The 21592-nt window shown below is 42.2% G+C and overlaps 1 protein-coding gene across 1 annotated transcript; it reads left to right on the top strand.

Moving 5' to 3' along the window:
- The first annotated feature begins 503 nt into the window (after window positions 1-503).
- On the top strand, window positions 504-19255 carry SSU72 (SSU72 homolog, RNA polymerase II CTD phosphatase). The gene is made up of 5 exons (XM_058855134.1): window positions 504-664; window positions 6458-6601; window positions 15959-16098; window positions 17717-17835; window positions 18647-19255. Exons 1-5 carry the CDS (start codon window positions 576-578, stop codon window positions 18746-18748), a joined length of 594 nt encoding a protein of 197 aa, XP_058711117.1. The 5' UTR covers window positions 504-575; the 3' UTR covers window positions 18749-19255.
- Window positions 19256-21592: the final 2337 nt, after the last annotated feature.

Raw genomic sequence — 21592 nt, 5'->3', positions numbered from 1 at the left:
CCCTTTCCTTGGGGAGCCTGGGAACAGCCCTAGAACCCTCTGGGGGAAGAATCTTTCCCCAAAATCCAGCCTAAACCTCCCCTGGCACAGCTCCAGCCCTTCCCGGGGCTGACCACAGAGATCACTGCCTGTCCTTCCTCTTCCCCTCACGAAGTTGAACATTGCAATGAGATCTCCCATCAGCCCCCCTCCAGTCTGAACAAGCCCTCACACTCCCCATAAAGATTCTCCTCCACTACCCTCCTCTGAGCACCAGCACCTTAATATCTTTTTTTTTTTTACATTATTCATCGGCCAAAACTCGGGGCGAGGCGGCACAACCCTCTCCCTTCACGCTGCGCCAGACGCTTCCCAGAGACCGCCCGTGACTCACACTCCACTGACCCTCACCCAGCACCCTCCGGTCGCTTCTTGCGGCACTCCCCTCACGGTGGCCGCGCCCGCTCCGCCTCCCCCGCCCCGTGCCGCGGTTGGCCGCGGCGAGGCCCTGCTGACACGTCCCGTCCCCGCCCGCCGCGCTGCCGCCGCCATTTTGTGGAGCGGCGGCCGGGAGGGAGGGAGACGTGGGCAGTCCCATGCCCGCCATGCCGTCCGCGCCGCTCCGCGTGGCCGTGGTGTGCTCCAGTAACCAGAACCGCAGCATGGAGGCGCATAATATCCTCAGGTAACCGCTGCTGCCTGCTTCACCCCCCCCCCCCCCCCTCCGCCCCGTGCCGCCGGCGCTCCGCTGTTCGGGAGGTGCGGATGGGGCCGTGCTTTAGGGCCCGCACCCGGCCCGGCAGGCCCGTGGTTGCGGGACAGCACCCTGCCTTCACTCCACCTTTAGCCCGCTTGTACCCGCATTTCACCCCGCTTCCACCCTGTTTGTACGCCCTTTTCACCCCCCTTTTTCTCCCTTTTCACCCCGTTTTCACTTCTCCGAAGCTCTAGGCCGCGGTCCGGGGGTCCCGCCCCCCCCGACGGAGCTTGGGCCCCAGTGCTGAAAATAAGGGCTGGGGACTTGCGTAGAGCAGGGTCTGTGTCTCGGCGTGTGGAAACTTGAATGTTCCCGTCTTTATTTTATTTTATTTTTTTTCTTTTCTTTTCTCTTGTATGCATCTGAAAGGGGCCCACAGGGAAGTCGGAGGAGCTGGACTAATAGGACAAGGAATAATGGGTACAGAGTGAAAGGGAAAATTCAAGTTAGATGCTGGGAAAACATTTTTTCAGCGTGGCAATAAGGGTGGTGAGACGCTGGCACAGGGAGGCTGTGGCTGAGCCATCCCTAGAAGTGTCCGAGACCGGGTTGGACGGGGCTTGGAGCAGCCTGGAATGGTGGAAGGTGTCCCTGCCCATAGGTTGGGTTTTAAGGTCCCTTCCGATCTTTAACATTCTGTGGAGACTGAGCCACTCTGAAAGGGATCTCTTTCATTTCACAGGAGGACCAGAACATTCGGTTCAGAGTACTAAATGTCTTTGAGATTATAAATGTTAATCTATTTGGCATTACAAGTGCTCTCAGCTTGGCTGAAGAGGTGAGATGGGAGACTTGGGACAGACTGATGGACAGGAGAGATCTGATCTGCCTGAAATCACACCCCTAAATCTTTGCTTTGCACTGCAGGAACATGATAAGGATGGTCGGGTTTATTTTATTAAAGTTAGGCAAAGAAACATTCACATTAGAAATATACGTTGATGGCACAATAAGCAAAACAACCATGCATAAGATGTGTGCTAAATGTAAATAAAAGCTTTGAAAGGAATAAATAATAGAAGCATTTGGTCTGGCAGCCATCTTACTGTGGCAGCATTTCATGCTCTTCACTCTCACTCTTGGCATCGGATGTTACCTGTGGCAGTTCTGTTAAATCATGACATAGTTTTTCCTCTAATAATGCTGGAACAGACTTTTAATTGAAAGTTGAGTATTAAGAACAAAATTAAATTGAAATATAATGTCTGGCCTTTTCCTTCCCCTGTGTTTTTGCAGAAATAAATCACTTCCGGTGTGACTGATGTTTGTCAAATGTGGTGGGATTTTTTTTTAAGTCTGTTCTCCCTTAAGATTTTAATTTAAAAGTAACAAAACCATATTTTGAAAGCAGTTACTTTTATTAACATCTTTTGTAGCTATAGCAGCAGTAGCATAAATGGCAAAAAAGAGATAAATTGCTGATGCTGCTCTAAAGAAGTAACATCCCATTTGCCATTAAACTCCAGGAAATTGTCTGTGTTGGCACCAAGCCAGCCTGCCTCACCAGTTCAGGGCAGCATGTTGCACTGCAGCTGGGAAGAACACATGCCTGAAAGAGGAAGAAGAGTTAGGAAGAAGCTGAGGAATTATGAAACTTTAAGGTATTTTGTTAGTGGATGACAAGACTTTAAAAGACAAATTCTGTGTGCTGTTGGAAAACAAAGTCTGGGGTCCAGCATTCAGCGTGTGCTTGTGTATTTTGTATTTAACCAAGTTTTAAGCACTTTGTTCTGATTTTCCAGCAGAAGTCAGGCTGAAGGTCCGTCTGAAGTTTATTGCTAGAGTAAGAGCCATCACCACAGGGGTGGAAGCAAAGGGGAATGGGAAGCGCAGTGCAGAAAGACACGATCCCTCCTTAAAAGCTGTCAGGCTGGTTGTGTGTAGCCCCTCCCTAGGTCAGATCTTACTCACCCGGCATTATTTGCTTTTGCAGGCTCTGCTGGGGTGGGGTGAGGTGAGAAGCAGAGCAGGCTTGGGTACTCTGCCCTGCACAGCAGTAACAAAAAACATGCCCATGTTGCAAACACATCCACAACACAGCTGCTGGGACAAAAATTAATTCTGCCTCAGCCAAAACCAGGATGTTCTGTAGCTGATTTTATTTTTTACTTTATATTTTGCCATAGAGCATGCAGACTCATTGGTCTCCCTCAGAGGAGGAAGGCAGAAGGGTAAATCTCTTACAGCCAAACTTTTTTATGCAGCAACTTCCATACTTCTGTTTGCTTGGTAGTACCCTGATCCCTTTGGAAGGAGGTTACTGAGTTCAAGTTCTCTGTGTCACTTACTGGCAATAAAAATTTCTACAATGCTGGTATACACTTCAGCCACATACTTCTGGTTTTAGAATGCTAACTTTTAGGAAATTAAAAGTATGAACATGAGATCTTAGTGGCAGCAGGGAAATTCAAATATTGCAACCCCTGTAGCAAAAACTTAGTTTGCATATTGATGTTAAGACTTGTAGTTCAACATTGAGGTGTAAGAGAACTTAGGTTGTACCTGTGCTGTTTCTGTAAGTTGTTACTCACAGCTTCTCTTCTGGCATCATCTATCAGCACCAAAATGCAGTGAGATATATTAACATCTGTATTGCCTAATATAAGAAATCCTAAATTAATAACTCCTCAAGAAGGAGATATTTTCAATTTTTATTTTAAAGTACACTTTCATTTGACAGCTTAGTAGTGATAAAGCAAATTGCAAGTTGTTAGTATTCAAAATGAGTTAATGCTTCTGTCCTGCTGTTCAGCAGTGTGGGCTTGTTTTGGGGGGTGATTTTTTTTTCATATTGATTGGGTGGCATAAGATATTTTCTAAGTAGCCTACAAAGGTTGCTGGTTATGTTCCTGCTATCTCTTGTGGAAAGGAATGTGGTAACATTAGTGATTTGTCCCCTGAAAACTTTCACCACTCTCAGTGCAGTGGCACTGCAGGATTTATTGCATTTGCTTTAATATTTAGTAATATTTCCTACAGCCATTGTAAAGAGAGGCTCTGCTGTTATGAACATAAAATAAGCTGAAAAGCAGTTAAATAAGAATGTGTGAGATCCCCATATAACAGTGAAATAAAAGGAAGGTGTGGACAAAATTTCATGTCTCAAGCTGCACAGATAGATACTATTTTTCCTGCCAGTGCCTGGAACTGAGTGGTCCCAGTCTGTGGTGTGTCAGTGCGGTCCAGACAGATCTTTGATTTCAGAGTTGTTTTCAATGAGCTCTGAGATCCTTTGGAGGGAAGTGCTCAGGGGCACTAGAGTGGTGCTTGTGAGCTCTTTGTGATGAGCTTTGGACTGGGAGGTGAGCAAAGTGCTGAAAATGAGATCTGAGTAGTGACTCACTTTGTCCTTAATATATTGGTAGTTTATTTCTATCAGCCTTAATGGTATTAAAAGAAACAACTTCCTGAAATGTGGTCATTATTAGGCTGTTAAAGTTTAAGCTCCACATTTTCAGAAATCAGTGCTGGGATAGTCTGTTAGTCTGTCTTACTCTTTAGTTTTTGTGACAAAGCTTATTTTTTTCCATCTTCTGTGTAGCTTTACCAGGCCAAAACCAAACACTAAATACCCATTATCTTGTAGGAATTGTTCATTTTTACAAATGTGCCACATTTCCACAGACACCTGATGTTTCACTACACTGTATGTGTCCAACTATTTAATAAAATCTGAATAATATTTAATAAAAGCTCCTGACTAATGGCTCTGTGCAGGCTTTTTTTCCTCTCCCGTGCCCCAGTTGTTGCAAGAAATGAGTTGAAGTGTTTTTAGAATACTTCATTGTACCTGGGACGTGAATAATGTAAAAATTGACACTAACACTCACCAAGGTACGAAGCATGAAATTCCATGTGAGCAACTCGTATTCCAGCTATTCAAGGAAGTAACTTTGAATGGGTCATGGGCCTTGGAGGCACAAAAATTTGATGTGTTGAATGTCAAATATTTCAGATTGGCTTTATGTGAGATCTTGCAAACTTCAGGAGCATCTACAGCAATTAAAAGGTGGAGATTTTAATGTGTGTGATCCAAGCAGACCTGTTTCAAAGAATAATAAAGGAAAAAATTACAAGTTAGGAGGAAACCATAGAAGGAAAGACCAAATTGAAACATGAATTTCTTAGCACTGCAGTTTCTTCTGCACATATTATGTTTCTCTGCACATCCAGTAGAAGCAGCAGAATCAAAACTTGGATCTGCAAGTATTGCAGGGAAAATAAATGAACAGTGACTCATAACTGCACCAGTTACATGTGATGGAGGGCTGGGAGGGGCAAAGAATTGCACTTTTTTCCACTTGTATCCGTTTTCAGTCATCAGTCCTGCAGAAAGAAGGAAAAAAATCCTCACATATCTTGTCTTTTTACAGAAATAGGCACCTAAAAATAGTATCTGGAGGAAAATGTGTGGGGAAGCAAGAAAAGAGAAAGGAGGGGCTGTGTTTCAGTAGGAGGAACTGAAGGAAATAAGTGTTGATAAATTTCAGAGCTGTGTTTGAGTTTGGGGTGGAAGGTGATCACAGTATCTGTCCAGAAGCATTTGACATCATTTTGTGGACCCCCTTTGAAGGCAAACAGACAATTTGAGTTGGTGTCTTCTGCTGAATTTCCTTGGATGTGCAGACCAAGGAGCTTGGGGCTGACTCTTGCACTGGGTCCCAGATCTGTTCACTCTCCTCAGAGGAAAGCACTGCAAATTTGGGGGTATTTCTGGGGGTGTGGGGGCACTGGGTTGTTCACTTGCTTTTTTGTTTTTACATTCTTCACTCCATCCAGTCCCTGCTAAAATCATTCAAGCTGAAAGTATGAATCCTTAAAAAAATAGATGAAGTCCTGGTCTTACTGTTTCAAGATACGTTGTCATTACAGACCCAAAAGTTTCAGCCTTCTGGGTGGTAGCAATGGTATTTTACCATGTAGCTTTGTCCATTATCCCACCAGAAAATCTCTTTTTTGTCCCATTATTCAATAGATAGCCATATATTTTAATATTGCTAAAGGAGGTATTGAGGTTCCAGTATTTCAGTTAATCAGCAAGAGCATTTTGGCATTACTCCTAAAGAAAGCAGGTTGCCTCTTTTTTTTTTTTTAATTATAACTATTAAACAAGTAGTTGTTTATAAGAATGGAATGAAGAAATCCAGGAAATTAATCTGGTTTAGTCAAGAGTTTTAGAGAGCAGCGAGCAGAACATCTGCCCCACTTGTGTAAAAGTAATTGCACTGTATGGTTTCCAGTGGCAGGCACACAAATATTTGTCCTGGGCTAATTAAGTTACTCCAGGGGCAGTTTGGTCAGCAAAGTGAGAAGAGTAATGCAGTTAAGCCAACAGGCACAGCAGGACACTTAAGTATTGATCAGTCAGTACAGTTACTTATTTCTATCAAGAGAAAAGCATCTCTGCCTGTGTTGTCACGAACATAGAACATGTTTGTTGCAAATCCGGGATGTCGGAAAGCACAAGACATTTCCAAATAGCTGTGTACCATAATTGTAAGAAAATTCCTGTCAAATAGAGGTGCTTCTCTTGAAATGGTGTGTGAATTTAGATTGTAACTGCAAAGAAAATACATGTTGGGTACTCTTGGCAGTTAGTTTGCCCAGCTGGCTGCTTGCTAAGAGATGTTTTTAAAATTCACTCTTGTGTTCTTCAGCACTTTAATTTTTGAAGTCCATCCAGTCTAATTGTCTTCTCCCCCCTTCCCTTGTGTCTTTCAGCAAACGAGGATTCAGTGTCCGATCCTTTGGCACAGGGACTCACGTGAAACTGCCAGGACCAGCCCCAGACAAGCCAAATGTTTATGACTTCAAAACAACATATGATCAGATGTACAATGATCTGCTTAGGAAAGACAAAGAACTGTATCCCTGTGGCATGGCCTCTTTAAAAAAATCCAGTGTGGTTCATCCTTGAAAGGTGTAATTCATTATTTGGCATTAAGAATCTATACAGTTGCTTGGCTGCCGAACTTTAAATGATTTAAGTTTATAGGAGGTTTTTTTTAACACAGGGCCTCTAATGCTCCCCTGTAAATTGTTACCCAGTTCCAATGCACACATTCCGAATGCTTTTTTGTAGTGTGTTACCATGTTTAGCTCTTGAATGAACACATCAGTACCCTCAGATTGTCCATTGCCTCCACTGCACTGTGGATCCTTCTCAGTGCAAAGACTATCCTGAGTATGGATTTGGGAAGAGCGACCACCTCGACTTTAATGTTGTATTTAGCTCAGACAAACTGCCAGGTAAGGCTTACAGAATACTTTCTCTGGGAGAGAGGATGCCTTTCATTAAAGAGCTCACCCTTCTCACTGAGGATTTTGTGATACGTGATCTGCTCTGTGCACCGAGAAAAAATAACCCTGTAGTTTATTATAAAGAATGGACAGAGGAGGGCCCAATAACATTTAATCCTGGAGAGCAAAGGTGATCAGCATTAGGCACACTACTAAAAATGACCCAGCTGCATTATTTTAAAATACTGTGTTTAAAGTTGATTTTTTAAAATAAGAAAACCCACAAACAAAACTTGGGGAACTCATTCTAGATGCTTTTTTCAACAAGGATCTTTTTTTTTAAAAAAGTTCAAAATGTAGGATGTAGTCTTAATATATCATATGTGATGTGCTGGTTTATTTGATTTGGATTTTTTTATCCCTTTGCCTATAGAGAAAAGGAAGATCTTGCAAACCCATTTTAATGAGGTATGCCATATCCATATCTTGATTAAAAGAACTTCTTAAAAGAAAATTCCTTGAACTGAGAATTAATTTTAACAAGCACCAACGATTTGAGATTTCCTTTTTGAATTCTTCACTGCTGCTGTGCTGAATATGGCAGTACTTAAGAAAAAAAAACAAAAACCAACAGAAAGCCAACCTGTTCCCCCCTCTCAGCATGTTTTGGAGTCACCGTTGTGGTTCTGCTCCATGTTTTGCTGTGTTCCCCATATGTATGCAGTGTTACAGTTAAACTTTTTCTCAAGATAAAGGAGGTTTAAACAACAGCCACTGCAGGGGACATAAGGCAACAGCAAATGCCTCTGTGACCTTGTTTTTTTGATTCTCAGATAATTTAAGGTTTTCAGACTGAAGACTGGCAGCACAGAAAGCAACTCTGTTTCCAGAAGTGGGTTTTGAGGGTAAAGACTTTACCAAAACCTGACCTCCTCACATCAGCGAGTTTTGGAATAGTTTTTTTTTGTGACCCAGGGTCCCAGGGGCTCTCAGTTCGGTTGGGTGAGCATAACTTCACAGAGGGGATGGGAATTACCTGTGGGGTGGGAGGGGCTACTCTCCTCATGGGCTTGGAGTGTGGTTGAGATGGGGGTACAAAAGGGAGGGGTGTTTCTATATGATTGAGCTGCTTATTCTGTTTCCCAGCCTTGCTTTCATCACCTGTAGTCTGAAATTTTGAGTCTTGCTGCCAACACCCTGCTTGTTCCCATATTCCAGTGAGGAGACACCTGAGGTTTGAGTGCTCTCCTTGCAGGTGCTGTGGACACCAGGTACCCAGTGACATTGTGGCTGTGAGGGAACAGCCCAAATAAACAGCCCCCAGGTTCAGAAAGCAGTGGCCTCAATCAAAAATGAGCTGCTGCACTGCTGGACTTCACTCAGAGCAAGATTAAAATTGTGTTAGAGAGAAGAGATGCACTAAACCTCTGCTGTTCACTTACGAAGAGGGGGAACAACTATTAAAAACCCACTCTACAGAGATTAAAGTCACCTTTCATTGCAGTTAATTAGTGAAATATAGAGCACAGGCTCTCGTACCTTGAAGGCATATGTTGAATTTCAGCAGCACAGGAATAGGGGATTAATGGAGCCAGGAATACAGATTTGGTTGAGTAGGTGGTTACTGTAGATCTAAAATGGAAGTACTTCAAAGCCTTTTAAGATGTGGCAGTTAAAACTTAGAGTTAAAATAAGTATCGGCATCTCCCATTGAATTTTTTGAATGTAGCATTTAAATTCCCTGAGCCCGAATTGAGGACTGCCCCAAAACCGTTTAACAATGTTCTGAACAGTGCTTTTAAAAAATACATTCCTCTGTTATTTCTAGTTCAACAGTAGAGAATTCTGCTCCTAATTTGAGGAGGACACAACCATGGTCTGTAGTTCCCATATACCACCTTGTATTTGCATGTGTAATCCACCTTTCCAACATTAGGATTATTTGTCCTTGTCATCACTTGCCTCTTACAACTCTGTGAAGGGGTTTGAGGACTTAATTCTAATTCTGTGGTGGTGACCTTAAAGCTGAAATAAAAATAGAGCAAAACTGCTGGGTGAAGCCTTGCTTTCAAGTGAAGGCAAAAACTAGTCAAGGGTGAAACTTGCTAGACAATTTAAATTTAAACCCAATTTAAATCTTCATCAGCAGTTGATGCTGTGCCCAGGGATAGCTGTTCAAATGGAAATGTGGCCAAAGTTCTGCAGGAATTGCTCCTGGGTTCCTTATCAAAATGAGTAATTCTCTGGCTGATTGTTTCTTTCCTTTCCTCAACACTGATGTGTCTGTGACCCTCACATTAAAAATTATTTTCACAGATAGGGGTGTATTTTTAATTAGGATTTCTAGGCAGCCTGCTCTGTTCCTGACGTTTTTTACCTCCTCTTTTCATTTGGCCTCCCTAACTTTAGATGGGATTCCAGTTGTAGCTCCTTAGCTCCATGAGGTTATAAAATTGAGGGGAGGGTGGAAAATCTGTCCTGAAGAAGTTCCTAAAGCTCCTTCAGTTAGAAGGAAAACTTCAGAAATGAAGAACTTGGTGCATCTCCCTTGAAGACATTGATTCTTTTCTGCCAAAAAAAAAAAAAAAAGAAGAAAAAAGAGTAGTGCTAATCTTGGTGATGGGATCTAGCTTTAATTCTGTGAACTCCATATTGAAGTTGGATGCCCATGTGATATTTTGTATGTAACTCAGTCTTGAGGAGTAACTGACTTAAGTTCTACTTCAGGTAAGCTCTTCATGCATGTATTTATCTTACATTTTCATCTGGTTTTTCTTCATGGATTTTGAACTGCTAAGCACTTGTCAGCTTCTCTCCTGAGCTATCATTCCATTGTTCAGCAGGAGAGCTGTGTCTCTGGAAGCCATTTTGGAGTGTTTCATTTCAATATGTTGAGGGATTTTTTTGTATTTTTTTGGTTGGGTTTGGGTATTCTCCATCTTTTTTTGAAGCCTAACTTTGCAAGAGCTAAAAATAGTTGAAACTGTGGCCTTTGTGTCAGTGGCACAACTTCTTCCAAAGACAGTGCAGTACAAGTCTCATTCTCTTCCTTACCATGTCTTACAAAGCACTTCAGTGCTCCTAGAATAGAGGGAAGGGATGAGGAAGGAAAAAAGTGTTTAAACTGGATTTTAACAGGCTTCTAAGAGGCATATTTCTGCAAATCAACACGCTTCTAGCCACAGGTTGAATTCCGATCCCTTTTTCTCCATGAAGAATTTTAAGACCAAAATGCTTCACAAAATCTCAGGCCTTTCAAAGGCAGCGAATCTTCAGTACTTCTTTGTCTGCCTTCTGATAACTGCCTTTAATCTTGGTTTAATTCACATTAAAAAGGAAATACATCAAAATATTAACAATGCATGAGCTAGATATATATTATTTAAATACTATTTCCCCTGTGTTTGAGCTTTGGGACATGGTAGAAACTACAGACTCCAATCTAATAGCAGATGCTTTTCAACAATATAAAACACTCTCTGCCATCCTGTCTCTTCTAGGTAGTCTGAAAGGTTTATTTCTTCAGGCAAGGTGAATCCCAAACAGATGCTCTGAGAAATTCTGACTGAAGGATCCAGTCTGAGGCTGATGACTCTTGTAAAATCCATTTAGAGCTGGAGTGATTTCATTCTTTGGCAGTTTCATCCCAGTTTGAAGGAGGGGGAGCAAAGTGACCGTCGATGCTTCTTGCCTTGAAGTTACCTCCCATTGACACAAGACCTCTGTGCCAACATTAGAGATGCTTATACTTCTTTTTTTCTTTATTCCAAACCAATTCCCATTTTCATGGTAGCAACTGTAATTCCTTAAAAACTGGCATTGATTGCAAGCCAGGAGTGTTTCCTGCAGAGCTCATCCAGCATGGTGCTTTCTTTGTAGGTTCCTGGTGCCAAGTGGCCCTGCTGTCTGTGATTGTATTCTCAAGTTTCCCAAATGTTCTAAATGAAATGGTTTAATCAATTTAGGGTTTGCAATGCTTATGGTTTGCTCTTTCTGAGGTACCTTAAGCTGTAACTGGAAATTCTGAGCTTCACAGCACAAAGGGTGACAGCAGCAGAAGCCAGTTTGGAAATGGCTCTTGCAGCTCCTCTTTCCCTGAGCCTGATTCCCTGGTCAGGGGGATGATTCATCCCTTTACACAGACATCTCTTCTCAAAGCACTTCCCCCACTCCCAATCCTACATTTGCTGCTCATCCCTGGAATCTGGCACTGCCTCCCAAACCTGAAGGGAGCATCCTGAAGTCCTGGGTGACCCTCCTGAGACCTCTCGCTTGCCTGCTGCTCCTTGGAAGGACTGCAGAAGTCACATCTCCGTGTCACTTACTGCCAGGTGATCCAAACACTGGATTCCAGCAATCCATACCAAACTCCTCTTGAAGTTCACGCTTTGACAAAGTGCACGCTCAGCTATTTGATGGCATAGTCAGATGTGCCACATCCTTGAGTCATCTTGTCCTTGGTATCCTTGTCATTCTTCAGTACATCTGTAACATCCCTTCTCCACCTCTTTGGCACTGGACTTCGCCATTACTCCCTCTCTTTTCCCATCTGGCAGCTGGCATCTGTCCATTTTCACCCCAAATACAGCTTCAGCTGCTCAGCACTGATAAATTCATGTCTGGCACTTGAGCTCAGAGCTAACCTCAAGGTGTTTGCTGCCTTCACTGATGTGTGGGTACAGACCTCTCAGCTTTGGTGCTCAGCCAGGCTTCAGGAAGTGAGCAGGGCTGGCATGTGGTTACTTATATTTGGACCAGCTCCTAGGAGCAGTTGGATTTATCCTTACAGCTCGTGACTTACAAATGCTAGGTGCTTGTCTTTCACTAGAAAAAACAAGTTCAGGTTTTCTGCAGGTCATTCATGCAGGCACAAATGTTGCAGAAATGTCATTGAGCCCAGCTTAGCATCTTCATGATCATTTTGGATGGCATGTTTTAGAATCCCAGACTGTTTTGGGTTGGAAGGGACCTTAAAGCTCATCCTGTGCTACCCCCTGCTGTGGGCAGGGACATCTTCCACTATCCCAAGTTGCTCCAAGCCCTGACCAGCCTGGCCTGGAACACTTCCAGGGCAGCCACAGCTGCTCTGGGCAACCTGTGCCAGGGCCTTCCCATCCTCACAGGGAGGAATTTTTTCCTAATATCTCATCTCACCCTGCTCTGTTTCCATTTGAATCCAATAGAATGGTTCAATGTTGAGACTTAATAAGTTAGGGACCAACAAAAGGCTTGTGAACCATCTCTGGTTTGTTCTAAACTGCCCAGTTTCAATTCCAGAGGAAAGGTATTGTGTTCTTTGGGTCTGGAGTGAAGGCAGTTACTGTAGCCATAACCACTGTGCTTGGAAAGTGGCATTTCTGGTGCCTGTGCCCATTTCCAGTCTTTCATTCCCTCTAAAGGAGCTGATTCTGAAGGAGGAAGAAGGTTGGGCAGCCTCACCCCCCCTTGCATGTTTCATTTAAGGAAATTTCCAGTGCCTAGACAAACTGCCAGGCAGGCTTTAATGCAAGGTGTTCTGTTTATAATGCAGATACTAATAAATAAATATGGATGATAAGGAAAAGAGACCTGCTAATGCTGTTCATGCTCAGGTGAGAAGCACTCTGCTCTGCTCCTGGTTTTCCCAAAGAAGAAATGCAGTGTTTGAGGATGGTGTCAGCTTCACTAAAGGGAATAATCAGATTTATATGAAGATGTAGAAGGTTTGGGTGCCAGCAATTACTTTAAAGATTTTTTCCTAAAAAGGGCGTGTTCATTTTAGAAAGTATAAGGTTTGATAAATTGCCTTTTATATTTTCAGAAATGGCCTGGGTTGGAAGGGACCTTAAATGTCATCTTGTTCCACCCCTCTCCATGTCACGAACACCTTGCATAGACCAGGTTGCTCAGAGCTCCATCCAGCCTGGCCTTGGACACTTCAAGGGATGGGGCAGGGGGATAGGGATGGGAATTTTACATCTATGTAATTAATTTCTGTACCCCAACACTTCCAGCTCAAATCACTTGTGAGTTTCAGCTTCACATGGGAGTTAAAATGAAGCTTACCGAATACTTGCATCAGTAAGATCATTTCTCTTTCATCATACAGGATAGAGACTTGACTCTCTTGGCTATCTCTGTGTTGGTGCTCGTGGCTAAAAAGTAGTTTTGGGACCTGTCAGTGACAAATGATCAAGTTTGGAGGGATGAGGGATGTTTGGAGGGATGGTTACCCAGATGTCTGGAGCAGGGACCCATCAATTGGATGGTAAAATGCATTTCTGGAATTTTAAATTTGAGTAGCAAAAGCAGTGAAAGCTTATGGGGTTTATCTAAACACATTTTTTTTAAAAAAATAAATCTTTATCACTAGTATGGGATATCCTTAGCTCAAAAGAGAGAATGCACAGTCAGTAATAGAAATTCTCCATGAGAATGAGCAACAGTGCTGTGCCTGTTAGGAAAAAAACAACTTTTGTGCTGTAACATCTCCTTTTTATATCCACTGCTGAGTCGTCCTGCCTAAATTCCATCACATTTGGGATCTGTTTAGCAGAGTTATTCTATTAAAGGTGAAATCTAAATTGGACTCTTTAAAAATGTGTTTGATTTACTCTGCCAAGGGTTTGCAGTAGGTAAAGGGAAATGTAGGCAAGTTCTGGTGTCCTCTTCTGGAGCATGGTAGGGCTATGAAGATGTGATAGCACAGAAAACCAGGGGAAATTTTGTCCTGAAAAGAGCAGGGATGCACAGGGCAAGGACTGTGGAGTTGAAATCTGTTGGAAGGAAAGCAGAGCCTGACTTAAATGATCCAAGACCTGCCAGTGTGGTGGAAACCATTTATAAGCTGTAGTATCTGCATTCACCTGAGCTCCCAAAGAGCAAAAAGCTGGGTTGTTATGCCTTTGAATAATCATGTGCAGAGCACACCCCCTTCCTTGCTCAAAGGATGTGCTGACTTTTGCCAGGTGAAAAAGATTCCAGGCAACCAAATAGGAAAGCACCATAAATCTTAACTGCTTCTCTCAGTCTCCTTTTATAGGCAGTTGGACCCTTGAGAGAAAAAAAAAAAAATAGCTGTAAGTTGGCAGCAAAGAGCTGGGCTGTGGAGCAGAAATCTTGTGTGGGTTTGGGAATCTGCGTAATTCTGTCTCCAGGCTCACTCAGAAAAGCGAGGGGACAGATGCCAGCAACATTTTATCCTAGAAAGGGAAAAAGAGTACCAAAAAAAGTGTGTGGGATGTTGTAGATTCTTTTTCCCCCCCCTTCCTTCTTGAACTGCGGGATGTAGAAATGAGGAGTGTTGAGCCCAGGAAGGGCTCCCCTTCCAGCTGAGCAAAGCAATGCAGGCAGATGTTGGCATATTTTGGAAATGGCAGATATTTTGGAAATGGCATTTTGAAAATGCAGTCATTTTCCTGCTCTGCAAATAACCAGAGGTCTGAGATGGCTCCATTCAAGTGGGGTTTTTTTCCCCAAACATGACGAACCCCAGGAGAGTTCACAGGGGTGTTGGTGTGCAAGAGCTGCTGGTGAGAGCTTTGGGCTGTAAAGGACAACTCCTTAATAATATAAGGAGAAACCTTTTGTGAAGGAAGAGTAAAAAAGGCTTGGGAGTGACATGGAGAAAAGAAATGCAGCAGAAGTCAGGCTAATTGACAACATTTAATTGTGATAAACAGCCTATCACTCAATTCGTGGTGCAAAATTGACATTACAAGTAGTTGAAGTGCAGTGATGCAGACACACAGAAAAACTGAACCCATTTTCAACATGAAGAAGACTCTTGTAGGTAGAGAGCTGGGTTTAATTTTTAATACAAGTTAAACACTTGAAGGATTTAAAAGCTTTGGAGGCTGTTTGCTTGAACAGGAGCACTGTGAGCACACCCGTGCACATCTGGGCAGTAGAATTTGAACTCCTGCTAAAAGGTAGGCAGGATAATTTTGGTCTTTTGTTACAAAAATAGTAGGAGTGTTTTCTGAAGAGAAGAAATACATGTCTCACTTTTCCAGCAAGGAAGCCCAGGTGGCCTCTTACATATTGCTACAAATTATGGTAATTGTTTTATTCTCAGCATTGTTATCTCAAGAAATTACAGGTTGTTATCCTTATTGTTACATCGTAAAAATATATACTTAGATGGCTAAAATACAGCTGTGGTAAAGTCAGGAGGAGATGCATTTCTTCCAGGCTTTCTCAGTCCAAACCTTTCCTGGTATTCCCAATTTACCCCTAAAACTTTCCCTTTGGGAGTTTGGTTTTACTCAAGCCAGCAGATTTATATGACAGTCAAGCCTGGAGTGCTCCCAATGAAACTGCACATCCCAGAAGGGTGGAAACAGTGGGATTAGAGAATCCTGCCTGAAAAGGGGCTCTAAAATGTAAAATCAGAGCCTCAAGGTTACAGCAGCAGCATAAATATAGCTCCAAGCAGCATCACAGATTCCTTTCACACAGTGATGAAGCTCTGACAGGCATAATGTCAGTGTTTTTCTTCATTCCTTGCTATTTATACATCTCAGGATATTTTTATGGGAAGTGCTTCTATGGTTTCTTTGGCTTCCTTTGGAGTTTCAGTTGCATAAATCCACATTTCCAGGTAGGACTTTGTGCAGGTGGCCCCTGAAACACCTGGGAATGGCCTTTGAAGAGCAGGGCCCCTGAAGTGAGGGGCAGTGGCAGAAGGGAATGTAGGACATCCTGCTCACAGAACAGCACAGGCTGCGGGTTGGGAGTATTTATGGATATAAAAATAGTTGCCCAAGAAAATTTTTTCTTCTGAGGGCCCTTTAAAGCTGTGGTGCCAGTGGCAGGTCTGTGAAAGGCAGCTGCATGGTGGGGATTGAACTCACCTTGGGAATCTTTTGCAGTCATTGATTTTTAGATTTGCAAACAGAATATTTTATTTTAAAGATATGTTAATAAGTTACCTTGTGCTGGTCATTTGCTCAAAACCATGACTTTCCTTCGAGTAAAGATACTTAACTCAAGCAACTTCAGATACACACAGAATGGAATTTTACACATGTTGGACAGAAATAAGAGAATTAAACCACGACCAGAAAGATTCCAGAACTGCAAAGACGTTTTTGATTTGATCCTAACATGTGAAGAAAGAGTCTATGATCAAGTAGTAGAAGGTAAGGAGCTTGAAATAATAAACCAAGTTAACTTTGAGTGGGTTTTTTTTCCCTCCTCCCTGAAGTCCTCCACAAATCTGGAAACTTTCTGTGTCCTCCACCTGGACACCAGTGAGGACAAGAGCTTGCAGTTGTTGATGTAGATTTATGCACCAGAGAAGTGGTGGCTGAGCACTTTTCCCCAAAAGGTACTGGCAGCGACACAGAGTGTGTGTGCACAGCAGGGGCTGGCATAAGGAAATTTACAGAAACTCCGTGTTTGGTTTGGAAATGCTCATGGATCTCAAAAACTGAGCAAATTGGGATGAGCTGATGGAAAAAAAAAAGTCAGAGCTGTCTTCCTGATGCAGCTCCCCTCCCTTCCCTGCAGGCTTCCTGTGAGCTCCCAAGGAGTTTATCCCCATGAAACACCTCCTGTAGAGGTGGAGAAGCTCCTTGAGTGTGGTGAACACTGCAAATGTGCTGCAGCTCTGCCCTAAAATGAGTCAGAGAGGAGCCAGAAGGATCTCTGGGGATCCAGCTCCACATGAACACAGCACAGGGGATGGATGGGAACTCCCTCAGGGCCATGGAGTTTCAGCTGGAGCTCTGTTAATTGCTGGGCTGAGAACCTTGTGCCTCTGGAATTGCTGGGTACAGTTTGTGTGAGGTTTGAGGAGTTTCCTCCCCACTGAAACACCTGCCAAGTGAATTGGTGTCATCCATAGAACTTAAAGGTTGTCACTTGGCCTCTTCAGTGTTACCTGTTATCACAATAACAGGATACTTTTGGGCTTTGTTAAGGTTCTGAGTGCTCAATTGAAGGGTTTGAAATGTGTTGGTGAGTTCTGAGAGCAGCTGCCCTGGTTCTTGAAGACATCTTCAGCCTGTCTCAGGTGGAAAGCTGTCACCTTGCTTTTTAGATGTGAGGAAGGGATGTGAAGAGCAACCACTTGCAAATTTTCCAGCTCTTTACCTTCACAGTGCCCTTCACACTTGGCCCAAATGGCTCTGCATGTGAAAGATAATATTTTTAAACAGATTTGCCAAAATGAAGGTCCATATTAGAGGTAGGAGAGAGCAACTTTTAGGTCAAAAACTGGATGTAGAAGGAAGGATATGTTAGGGAGGCACAACAGTAAACACGTGTACACTTCTAGGAAAAATGTTTTATTTTTTTCACCCTTGTTAGTAAATGCTACATTTTAAAACAGAATTTTCTAATGTGACTATCAGTGCTTAGCTTGCAGGAGTTCATCTTGCAGTTCAGAGTGTTGGATGTACGGTGCTTTTTTTAGAAATGACCAGTTAAAACACTCCAGGTGAGGAAGCCAAAACTCCTTCTTTGCTTTTGAGATTCTTGGTCTTTAAAGATTATCAGAGGAGCAATAATTTCCTTTGAGCAGGTAAAATAAACTGCCATGACCCTTTCACAAGTCTGAATTCATATGCTTCCAAAATCCACCTCTTGTTTTTTGAAATAAAAGGGATTATTAAGATAATATTAAATTCTAAAAAATACTTTGGAAATTTTGAATGTGACAACACCTATGTTATTTTTAATAATCTTGTTACTACTTTGTGTAAAATATGATCCCATTCCACCCAAAGTTTTGCTGTTGTGTTTTGTTTTAAATAGATTTGAATTCCAGAGAGCAGGAGACATGTCAGCCAGTCCATGTGATCAATGTAGACATTCAGGATAACCATGAGGAGGCAACGCTGGGTGCTTTCCTTATCTGTGAGCTCTGTCAGTGTGTAAGTAAAGAGGAAAATCCTGGGGGTGCCTTGGACCCATCTGGCTGCTCAAGGGCTGAGCTTTGCTTGCTGCTCCTTAAAGCTCCTGCATTTTGCAGTTGTTCCAGTAAAATCCATGTCAAGATGCAAATTTCCACATTCTCCTGCTTATTTTCAGAGCTGTCGGGCAAATGGATGAATTTAAGTGAACTCGTGGTTTGCAGAGTGAACCCTCTTCAAACCAGTTGTGATTATGTGGGATTTAAATGTGAGGGTTGTATTCTGGATACAAATATCCTTTAAAACACCCTGTATTTTATTGTACAAACTAAACTAAAAACTAGAATTAAAATGAGCTGCACCCAATGTGATGAGAGCAGAGGAAGGTCCTGTGTTCTTTTACACTCCAAGGTTGAGGAGTTCACCATCCCAGGCTGCTTCTGACTCCAGCCTGTGTGATTTATTCTGGTTTCAAATCCTTTCCAGATCCAAGAAGCCTAAAGAGGGTTCAAGGAGTTGAAATTTCAGCCATCTGTTCCCTGTGCCTGAAGCTATTCTTGAGCCTCCGTTTATTATATGGGGAGGAGGGATGGTGCCTACTCAACAAAGTCCTCCTGAAATGCCAATTAGGTGGGCTGGGATCTGCAGATAAACATAAAACAGAATATCTGTGCCTTTAGGAATGCTGGGAATCTCAATAAAGTGCAATAAAGCCCTGTTGGGTACAGCCTGCCCAGTTAGATTTCCCAGTAAACCAGAAAACTGGGATTATTACAGTTTTCTAAACATCAAATCCCTGGAGCTTGGTTGCTCAGACTTTCTTCTTTTCCAGATACAGCACACAGAAGACATGGAAAATGAAATAGATGAGCTGTTACAGGAATTTGAAGAGAAAAGTGGAAGGACTTTTCTTCATACTGTCTGCTTTTATTAAAGCACATCTGTCTTTTAGGCCTTAATCCAGATGAGGGAAGCATGTGTTTAAAATTCTGATTATACTGTATTTTCATGGAAAAGTAATATTGATCTTTGTTTGTTTGTTTAAAAACTCACTTTCAGTGTCTTTTTTTTTTTTTCTTTTTCAGGTATTCTTTCACAAGTAGGCAGAGATACTGGTTGGGCTTGTACATATAAAATGATTAAAAGTATACACAAAGGCCTCCTATTTAAAAATTAAAATCAAGTTTTTTCTTTAAATCCTACTTTAATTATTGCAAACAGGTTTTTAATTATAAAGAGAATGTTTCTTGAATATAAGTTTATAATGTATTTTTCCTTATGGATTTATTTTATTTCAGTTGTGCTTTTTTTTATTTTAATGTGACAGAATGGCTGAACTCTGTGAGGATGTGAATGAAGCAATGAAAAAACTGAGTATCTGTATATTATTAGCTAAAAAGTTGGAAGCATCCAATAAAAATAAAAAAAAACTTCAAGTTTGTCTGTTTTCACAATAGAAGCTGAGGAAGTGTGGCTGTTCTTTTTGAGGTAAAATGGAATATTTGTGTGAGGTGAATGAGAGTGTGAGGCTTTTAAAACTGGAGCCCACTGGATTTAGGGAATTTGGGGCAAACTCCAGTCAGCAGAAATAATTTAAAGTTGGGTTTTTCTTAACCAAAGTAGTTTTGAATGGAAACATTTCTCTCCCTTACAGCAAAAGTAAACACATCTCAAACCCCAGAGAATGGGGGTGAATACAAACAGAACAAAAGCTCAGACTTGTGTCTTCTCAGACTCATACAAGTGAATGCAAACCAAACTATTCCACTTGCAGAGTGTGACTGGTAAGGTGTTGTTACTTTCAGGCAAGAGAAATTTTGAAAGTTGTTTTTTTAAAGACACCTGTCAGTGATTTGGAGCAAAGCAAGGTCTTTAAAACTGGGATACCTGAGGACAACTTTGTAAACATCACCTTGGAAGGGTTTGTGCTCCTGCTTTCTCTCATTCTGACACTGGCCTCTGAGCGCTGAGAGGAATCACCTCGTTTTCCTTAACTTTAATTGTTTTGCACATGCAGGAATTTGGTGCCAGGATTTTTAATGTTCCCCCTCAGTGCAGACAACTTTGGCAGTGTTGTAGTGAGTCCTGTGGGGATGCTGCTTAACTTCTCTAATGGAAAACAAAAACTGCATTACAGGGAATCATTTCAGGTTCCACACCTGAAAACTGCAAGTCCGCACTAGAAAGTGCTTCTTGGCAGCTGCAAATACTGAGGTTTGAGTCAGGCCCTCAAAAAAACCTTACACCTCTGCACTCCTGGGAGCTGGGCTTGGCTGTGCTTTCCACTGCTTTGTGGTGAAACTCAGCCCTCTGCCAGCTCAATCCCTGTCCTGGCCAGTGTCCAAATGGGTCACTGCATCATACTTGGGTCCTGGGAATGTTTAATAACCCAGAATTGCCTGTGCTGGGTGGGGTTTTTTGTCTGTTAAAAACACTTAAAGCAGAAATTCTGTGGCAATCAGAACAAGCAAGGGGATGGGGACTTGGAGCAGTAGTTGTGATGAGGTTTGCAGAGTTTCTTTTCCAATTGCCTGGTCCTGACCCATTTTATTCCTAGAGACTCTGTATTTGAACGATTTCTGCTCCTCATTTGTCTGTCTGATACCATCTCTGTTTCCATGGGGATATTTACAACCAAAAGGAGATGGTTCTGTAGGAACTGCTTTGGTTGATCCCTTTAAAAAGACATTCCAAGCAAGCCCAGTGTTGAGTGTTTGGAGCAGAATTTTCCTTCCCCATCACTGAAGCTGCTCTGTGGTGAGGTGAAAATGTTTTGAAAATTGTTTGGAAATGTTTTCTACTTTGACCTTAATTCATCCTACCCAGAGTTCTTCCTTGTTATTTCATAGAAAGACAGAAAAAACCCACACAATATATTTTAACCTGTGGTTTCTGTGTATATGGGGTTTTACAGCAGTCCTTTTTATGGATTAATTAGAACTCTTGATATGTCACTTCTCATTTAACTTGCAGGTTACTGAAAAATTTATGATTTATAGAAATACTTTTTCTCCATATGCTTCATTAGCATTGAAATTCCCAGTGCAGCTCAGTTTATATAGAATTTTATGGGTTCTTGCCTTTGAGATACACATTTATACATACAAAGATATTTATGTGTAGGTCTAAAACTGGCTAAACACAAGGTCCAAGTTATTTTCTGTGTCAAAAAAAAAAATTCAAGAGAAACATTTAATTTAAAAAGGACGTGGGATGAAGAATGGGTTTTCCCTTTAAGAGCAAGGTGGGATATAAATGTTTGTGTGCTGGAGACTGGTGGAGAATCAATGCTGAAAGATTTATTTTCAAGGTTTGGAGTTGCCTCTTCCCTCTTTATTGGAGAAAAGCAGGGAAGGGTCCACACCCTGGATACAGACTGTGAGGAATGAGAATTTCTGCTGGCAGTGAGAGTTTCCAGCTATCTGGGATATTCTCCAGCTTCCATAGGGTGGGCAGAGGTGGCTTTAAAATGCAGATTCCTCCCAGGGGTGCCATCCCCTCCTTTCCAAACCCTGATTGTGTTTTGTCAGCACTTCTATAGCATTTTTGACTTTCTATGAAAAGCTGGATGGATTAAATAGCTGGGGTTTTTTGTGGTTTTTTGTGGTTGGTTGGTTTGTTTGTTGTTTCTTCTTTTGGTTTTTGTTGTTGGGAGTTTTTTGATGCTGCTCCTGTGTGGGCAGATTTTTGCCAAGCGCTTGCATCCCTCTGCAGATCCCATCCATGAGGCACAGAGCAGCAGAGCCCTGCTCACTCCTAGTTTGGAGTCTCTCACATG

The sequence above is a fragment of the Poecile atricapillus genome, chromosome 22 (genome assembly GCF_030490865.1).
Source record: "Poecile atricapillus isolate bPoeAtr1 chromosome 22, bPoeAtr1.hap1, whole genome shotgun sequence".
Classification (NCBI taxonomy): domain Eukaryota; kingdom Metazoa; phylum Chordata; class Aves; order Passeriformes; family Paridae; genus Poecile; species Poecile atricapillus.
The sequence above is the reverse complement of the archived record's forward strand: the minus strand, read 5'-3'. Positions and strand labels throughout refer to the sequence as shown.

Coding starts and splice junctions, on each gene's coding strand:
- SSU72 (XM_058855134.1), top strand. CDS start 576: ATGCCCGCCATGCCGTCCGCGCCGCTCCGCGTGGCCGTGGTGTGCTCC. Junction 6,602..15,958: donor CTTAGGAAAGACAAAGAACT/GTATCCCTGTGG, acceptor AAGCAACTTCAG/ATACACACAGAATGGAATTT. Junction 16,099..17,716: donor CTATGATCAAGTAGTAGAAG/GTAAGGAGCTTG, acceptor TGTTTTAAATAG/ATTTGAATTCCAGAGAGCAG.